The sequence below is a fragment of the Petaurus breviceps genome, unplaced genomic scaffold (genome assembly GCF_028583685.1).
Source record: "Petaurus breviceps papuanus isolate PSGF00001 unplaced genomic scaffold, PetGlider_PUasm1.0 64, whole genome shotgun sequence".
Lineage (NCBI taxonomy): Eukaryota > Metazoa > Chordata > Mammalia > Diprotodontia > Petauridae > Petaurus > Petaurus breviceps.
In genome coordinates this window covers 24,285-32,284 of record NW_027186428.1, presented here as the reverse complement: position 1 = coordinate 32,284, position 8,000 = coordinate 24,285, and the positions used below count along the sequence as shown (strand labels likewise).

The 8,000-nt window shown below is 41.0% G+C and overlaps 1 protein-coding gene across 1 annotated transcript; it reads left to right on the top strand.

Moving 5' to 3' along the window:
- The first annotated feature begins 944 nt into the window (after window positions 1-944).
- Window positions 945-7,517, top strand: HSP90AA1 (heat shock protein 90 alpha family class A member 1). Its single transcript, XM_069103724.1, has 11 exons — window positions 945-1,122; window positions 2,295-2,456; window positions 2,552-2,918; window positions 3,561-3,694; window positions 4,045-4,359; window positions 4,626-4,791; window positions 5,135-5,325; window positions 5,404-5,551; window positions 5,866-6,134; window positions 6,369-6,702; window positions 6,839-7,517. Exons 2-11 carry the CDS (start codon window positions 2,295-2,297, stop codon window positions 6,946-6,948), a joined length of 2,196 nt encoding a protein of 731 aa, XP_068959825.1. The 5' UTR covers window positions 945-1,122; the 3' UTR covers window positions 6,949-7,517.
- The last annotated feature ends 483 nt before the right edge of the window (window positions 7,518-8,000 follow it).

Here is an 8,000-nt window from a genome sequence, read left to right as displayed (position 1 = left end):
AGATATGTAGTCTGAGAGGCCAGCCGGGCATCCAAGTGGAAATGCTCATCTGCTGGAAATGGAGTTCTGGGGAAAGATGGGGGTGGACATAAAAACCTGGGAGGTCAACTGCACGGAGGCGATAATTGAAGGCCTGGGAGTGGGTCAGAAACTCCCTGAGTGTGGAGAGATACAAGCTTGTGCAACACCCATCTTTAAAGGATGGGAGACCGAGGGATTTCAGTTAAATACTCAGAAGACTATTGGTGCCGTGGAAAAAGCTCTGGATTCGAGAGCGCGGACCTTAGGCAAGTGAATTCCTTTTCCTAGGCCTCAGTTTCCTCATCTGTAAAATGGGGGGGGGGGGGCCCACTAGCCAAAGATCCAAGGTTCCTTCCGGCTCTAAATCCTGTAAAGGTTTGTGAGCAGAAGCAGGTCCAGACTAGCTGCGTATGCGGATGATTAATGTGACGGCAGTGCTGGGGGGTTCGGGGGAAACAAGGCAAGACGAGGTGCCGGGAAGCCATGGCAACAGCGCGCGAGCGCGGCTGGGGGCCCGGCTGAGGCAGCGGCAGCGCGGGCCGGAGGCCGTTGCTCGCCCCCGCTCCTCGAGCGCGTCTCCGCGCCCCCTCCCCCCGGCTTGGCTGCTGTCCTCGCGCCCGAGCGCAGTCGGTTGGGGGGGTGCTGTTGGTTGAGTGGGCCGCAGAGAAGTGGGGAGGGGGGGTGCACAGAAGGGATCATGCTAAGCCGGCACGCCGCCCCCCAGCCCAAGCCCAGCATCCCTTTTCCTCCTCCTCTGTAGCCCGCAGTGGGGGAGGGGAGTGAACGGGGAAAGAAGCTGGGAGGGGCAGAGGGAGAAGGAGGAGACAGAAAGAACTAGGGTCTGAGAGGGGGGAAAAGGAGGAGCCTCGCTGCGGGGGTTGGGGCTCCGAGCCTCTGCGCAAGCGCGGGGGGCCGCGGCGGTTGGGGAGGGCTCGAGAACCCTCTTCCGGAAGGTTCCGGAGGCTTCTGGAAAAGGCGCTGCTGAGGCGGGGAGTGCCCGACTCTATATAAGGGGCGGGCGGGGGCGGCCGCGCGCCAGTTTGCTCCTCTTTTCGTCTTGCTGCCAGCTGAAGCCTTTGGGCTCCTGCTCTCTCTGCCAAGGTGAGACCCCTCCCCCCAGCCTCCTTCTGCAGGCCTCGGCTCCACCAACACGGACCTGGGCGTGGGCACACGGGGAAGGAGGGGGTGAACCTGCCCGGGCTTCAGGGTGGCCGAGGGTGGGGGAGAGGCCGCTCCCTGGCCCCCGCCAGGGCCGGAGGCCCCCCCCCCTTTTTCCTTCCCATCTCTTATCCCAATTTTTCCTTCCTCCCCGGGCAGTGGACCAGGCGAGCGCCCCTGTAAAACCTGGGGCCGGGGTGGGGAATAATGGTGGGGGTTGGCCTCCCCCACCAATTCCGAGGAGGATGCTTGGGGGTTGGGGGGGGGGCGGGGACCCGTGGCGCGCCGCTGCCCCCGCCCGCGGGGCCCCCCCGCCCGCGGGGGGGGGCCCGGCGGGGGGGGGGGGGGGGGGGGGGGGGGGGGGGGGGGGGGGGGGGGGGGGGGGCGGGGGGGCTCGGAGGGGACCCCTGAGATTCGGTCTTTATAAATCAACGGGGGATTTAAGATCCATTCTTTACTGCAGATTTGCCTGCCAATTTCTTTGGTGATAGACTAAGGAGGGAGGGACCTTGGAAAAGGAAAATCTTTGTGGGAGGTGTGCTGGTCCTCTTTAATCGATTTTTTAAAAATGTATTTGCTTTTTCGATTCCTCATCCCCCACCCCATATATTGTAAGCTTTATGAAATGTGAAACTTGATTTTAACCTCCTATCTATCTACAGTTCTTAATTAACAAGCGGTTTAAACATTATTATTAGATACCTAATTGGAATTGAATTGATGTTTTAGCATTATTTCAGAATTCGAGGTTTCTGGCTTGTTTCTTTACCCTACCTTCCTTCCTTTGTAAAGGACGGGTTATCCTCTTAATGAGTTGAGCCTTGTAGCGTTAATCTGGCTAGAGAGGTGGTAGTCTCTTAAATAATTAAAGGACAGGATGTAATTGGATCAGTCTTTGGCCCCTGTTTTTAAAGTGTTCCCCTTGAAGCATAAATTAAGGCACATAATTACATGATTCCAAATGAATTATTAGTCTCATTTTGTTTTCTACCATAGTACTAGTTTTAGTTGCTTTAATCTGTCAGAAACCCATATGAAAAAGCTTTTAATTTAAAATTATTTAATAAACATAGGTATTGGTATTGCTTGACTAATTGATAACAATATTCTTACAGATGCCTGAGGAAACGCAGACCCAGGACCAACCCATGGAGGAGGAGGAAGTGGAGACTTTTGCCTTTCAGGCAGAAATTGCTCAGTTGATGTCTTTAATCATTAATACATTCTACTCTAATAAAGAGATCTTCCTGAGAGAGCTAATATCAAATTCATCTGATGTAAGTTTTTCTTTCTGTTAACTGAAATTAGATTAAATTCCAGTATAGCTGTTTAAATTCATGGTTTAAATTTTTGAACATGTTTTTCTTGGTAGGCCCTGGACAAAATCAGGTATGAGAGTCTGACAGATCCAAGTAAACTAGACTCTGGGAAAGAGCTGAACATTAGCATCATTCCAAACAAAGATGATCGAACCCTTACCATTGTGGATACTGGTATTGGAATGACCAAAGCTGATTTAATCAACAATCTTGGTACAATAGCAAAGTCTGGAACCAAAGCTTTTATGGAAGCTTTACAGGCTGGTGCAGATATTTCCATGATTGGTCAGTTTGGTGTTGGTTTTTATTCTGCCTATCTGGTTGCTGAGAAGGTGACCGTGATCACTAAACATAATGATGATGAACAATATGCCTGGGAGTCTTCAGCAGGAGGGTCATTCACCGTTAGGACTGATGTAGGTACGTACATAATAAGACTTCCTTTTATTTTGTAAAATTAAGGCGATTTCAAAATTATTAAACAGGTCAGATACTCTGTATGCAGAAAGGGGGGAGGCATTTTGGTACAGTGGAAGGAGGTCAAAACCTACATTTGAAGCTATGACCATGGGCAAATTAACTAGACCTTGTTTTTCATGGTTGTGAAAAGAAGGCTTTGATTGAACTAGGTAGCTTTTGAAGTTGCTTCTGGTCTAGAAGCAAGATGCTATGAAAGGTAGGCCTGAGAAATAACACCAGAACAGTTTCATAACATGGAATGGATTGGATATATGGCCAACGGTGACATGTATAATTACTCTTAACTACCTCAGTCTGTATAATGCTTTATTGTAAATGTATCACTGCAACTTATTACAAACATAGAATGAGAAGGAAACATTAGAAATTTTGTAGTTAATCCTCAAAGATAAAATTACAAGTAAGCTTTCTGCACATCACATTGAATTTCTATTAAGGTATTTTTTCAGAGGTACAGGATTTTCAAAAAATCATTAGCATTCTATTAAATTAGCATCTTAGTTCACTTTATAGGTTGATGTTAAAGATCTGGTAATATTACAGATCAGACATGTCTCCCACATGCACTTCCCCCCCTTCTAGGTGAACCTATGGGTCGAGGAACAAAGGTAATTCTGCATTTGAAAGAGGACCAAACTGAGTACTTAGAGGAAAGAAGAATAAAGGAAATTGTGAAGAAGCATTCTCAATTCATTGGCTATCCAATTACACTTTTTGTAAGTTTGAAATACTGTAATTCTGAATGGAGCTTATCAGTCAATCCTTAAAATTTAGGAGAGATTACAAAAGGAGATATTTTATAAATTTTATATTTGTTTTGATGACTATATTCATGTATATAGTAATAAGCAGAACTATTGTAATATTCACATAAGCTCTTTTAAAGCTTTTATTGGGTCTTATTTGTTCTTAACATAGTATATATAGATAATATCTGTAAATGGATCCCAGCCTGTTAGGAAATGTGTTAAATATTTATGATAGTGTTGAGCCACTTTATTTCTGTACTTGATTCATTTTAATTATAAGCATTGAAATGACCACTTGTACCTTTTTCTTTTTGAAGGTGGAAAAAGAACGGGATAAAGAAGTCAGTGATGATGAAGCAGAGGAGAAGGAAGAGAAACAGGAGAAGGAAAAAGAAGAAAAGGAGTCTGAGGACAAGCCAGAAATAGAAGATGTTGGCTCAGATGAAGAAGAAGAAAAGAAAGATGGTGACAAGAAGAAAAAGAAGAAGATCAAAGAAAAATATATCGATCAAGAAGAGCTTAACAAAACAAAGCCCATTTGGACCAGAAATCCTGATGATATTACCAATGAAGAATATGGTGAATTCTATAAGAGCTTGACAAATGACTGGGAAGATCATTTAGCTGTGAAAGTAAGTTTCTAGTAGCTAATTTTTCCTAGGAAGTGGTAATAGGCACTTAAGTAAGAAAGTTTAGTATAGCTTTTGTATTATACAGTGAATAGTTTGGTATATACTGTATTTTTAAACTTTTGATTCCATCTTGTTAACATTCAGTCAAGTTAACATTTGCACTATGAAGAACAGTGTTGGAGAAATTGAACGATAATCTGTGCACCTTTGTAGAGAATCTGCTTGTGTGTAGATTTTAATGAAGCTCTTTTTTTTTTTAATTACAGCACTTCTCAGTAGAAGGACAGTTGGAATTCAGAGCCCTTCTCTTTGTTCCAAGACGAGCCCCCTTTGATTTATTTGAAAATAGAAAGAAAAAGAATAACATCAAATTATATGTGCGCAGAGTTTTCATCATGGACAACTGTGAAGAGCTGATTCCTGAATATCTGAGTAAGTAGGAGAGAAAGGAAATGCCACTTCAATAATGACTGCCAGGTGCTGTGTATTAAACATGGTTTTTTTTTCTTTTAAGCTCATTTCATTCTCATGAGAACCTTGTGAGGTAGATTAACCACTTTTTGTAACTGGAGACACTTGAGGCAGATCAGGATTGTGATTTGCTCAGAGTCAAATCTCTTGAGGCTGGATTTTGAAGTAGGAGGTCTTTTCCTACCCACAGACAGGCCCAGTGCTTTTTTGTGCTGGGGGGTGTGTATCTCTTCTCCTTGTTTAGAGGACTTTTTTCATGTATTCTCAATACCTTGTATTTGAAGGTCATATCAAATTATTTCAGATTTCATCCGAGGTGTGGTGGATTCTGAAGATCTTCCTCTAAATATTTCCCGTGAAATGCTGCAGCAAAGCAAAATTCTGAAAGTGATAAGGAAGAATTTGGTCAAAAAGTGCTTGGAACTCTTCACTGAACTGTCAGAGGACAAAGAGAATTACAAAAAGTTTTATGAGCAGTTTTCTAAAAACATTAAGGTTAGTTAACTTTTGATGAGCATGGTCTTTCTGCTGTTAAATTTGGAAGTCTCTCAAGTTTTGTTTTGTCTTTTTTAGCTTGGAATACATGAAGACTCCCAGAACCGAAAGAAACTTTCAGAATTGCTGAGATACTATACTTCTGCTTCTGGTGATGAGATGGTTTCTCTTAAGGATTATTGCATGAGGATGAAGGAGAACCAGAAACACATCTATTACATTACTGGTAATTCAAATTAATGTTACTACTTAAATATATTTTGCATTTGTAATCTATGCATTGGTAACACTCATTGTTAATTTTCAGTGAATGTGTTTGTGAGTGGGAGTAATCTGGAAGCTTTTTAACCAGCTTATTCCCGTTAAGTACTGGAGGTCTTTCATTTAAGCCTGGTAGGAGTGTCTTTCAGTAAGTTTGGATGCTTTATTTTAGTATCTTGAAATTTTGAGATTCTAAAATCTTAGTTAAAAAAAATTAAGACAGGCAATAAAATAAAACATCTGTGAGAGGTTCTGTGTCATATGAATTTTCTTTTTCAGGTGAAACCAAGGATCAAGTAGCTAATTCAGCTTTTGTTGAGCGTCTTCGGAAGCATGGTTTAGAAGTAATATATATGATTGAACCTATCGATGAGTATTGTGTGCAACAGCTAAAGGAATTTGAGGGCAAGACTTTAGTGTCTGTAACCAAAGAGGGTTTGGAACTCCCGGAAGATGAAGATGAAAAAAAGAAACAGGAGGAAAAAAAGGCAAAGTTTGAGAATCTTTGCAAAATTATGAAAGATATCCTGGAAAAGAAAGTTGAAAAGGTAGGGAAGTTTTCTGTGTCTTGGGGCTATCACCATAACTTCTGAGATAGATAATTGGAAGAACTTGAATCATGTTTGAGAGTAACTTTGAGCAAGATGTCTTAATAATTTCATACTTTAAAGCTGAATTGAGACCATGTTTAACTAAAATTTCCTAGTGGTCTCAAGTTGTGTAACCTCATCATTAAAACTAACGTATTAATGTTTGGGGGGTTTTGTTTTTTATCATTTCAGGTAGTTGTATCAAACCGATTGGTTACTTCCCCATGCTGCATTGTCACAAGCACATATGGCTGGACAGCAAACATGGAAAGAATAATGAAGGCTCAGGCACTAAGAGACAACTCAACAATGGGTTACATGGCAGCAAAGAAACACTTGGAGATAAACCCTGATCATTCCATAATTGAAACTCTACGGCAGAAGGCAGAGGCTGACAAGAATGATAAATCTGTGAAAGATCTGGTCATCTTATTGTATGAAACCGCACTGTTGTCTTCTGGGTTCAGTTTGGAAGATCCCCAGACACATGCCAATCGAATCTACAGGATGATCAAACTTGGTCTTGGTAGGTTGACTAGGTTTCAATGGGTAATGAATTGTGAAATATTTTGGAAGAAAGTTTAAATGTTTAAAAGCTTTTGTATATTTGAACTAGGCTAACAAGTTCTAAAACTGGGCCCTTTTTTGGTCTTTAAAAATAGGAATTGATGAAGATGATTCAACTACTGAAGAAACCAATGCAGCTATAACTGAGGAAATGCCACCTCTTGAAGGAGATGATGACACATCGCGCATGGAAGAAGTGGACTAAAGCATTCCAAAACATGGAACTATAGCATGTTTCCTAGACTAGTCTGAATAAGTTATTTTGTATAAGGTGTTGAGAAAATACTTGATGTCTTCATTCCCTCTGATGTATATTTTCAGATATGTTCTCTTTATTTTTGTTAAATCACTTTTTAAAAAAATGTGTATGGCATGAACATGCTGTTTAAGGGGAGGTTTAGGATTCTCTTCCCTTCTAAGTATAATCAATACTGTGATACCTTAGACATTCAAGCAAGAACTAGTAATCATTGTAGTTTACTTTGGTTTTATTTTAGGGAGGGAGAAATAATATCCTTAATATATGTCCAAACATTGTAATCTAATGTTAACTCACTAACACTCTTGTGGTCTGAATACAGTATGTAACAAAAAGCTGAATAATGGAATTGAATTACTCCTTGGTCTCTAAAATACACTGTTTTGAGGTATCTTAAAATGTTTATAAAATTGTCTTTTATATATTTAAAAGAATTGAGTTCCATTCTATTCCATCCGTTTTTGCATGTATAAAACCCTGAAGTCTAGGAAAATAAAAGTGTTAACACCAAGAAACTGTGGGAGTAACCTTAGTTTTCCAAAGCCAGAGTTGAATGAGTATACTGTATTATACTACATTCTTAGAATTAAATATACAGTGCGTGTTTCCTTTCTTTAAACTTTCATTGGTAAAAAATAGGGACATACATGAGTGGAAAGTAGCCAGATTGTTATCCAACAGATTGGAAAAAACTTTATGGCTTGTTTAGCATTTTTTATGGGTAGTTCTATTAATCTGAACTTGAAATATTGAATCTTCATAGAAGCCAAGCCGTAAGTAGCTAAATTTCCCCCAAAAAAATTTGTTAAAAGTATTACATTTTAATGAATTTGTTAAATTTGACTTTAGCCTATTTTGCCTCTCCTACTGTTACTCGATGCTGAGCATCAGTTACATCATGGCTCATCTCTGAGCAACTAGAAGTTAGAGTGCAGTTAATGTAAGAAGGTATTTGTATTGCTTGCATGAAATCAACGTTGGATTTTTGAAAAGATGAA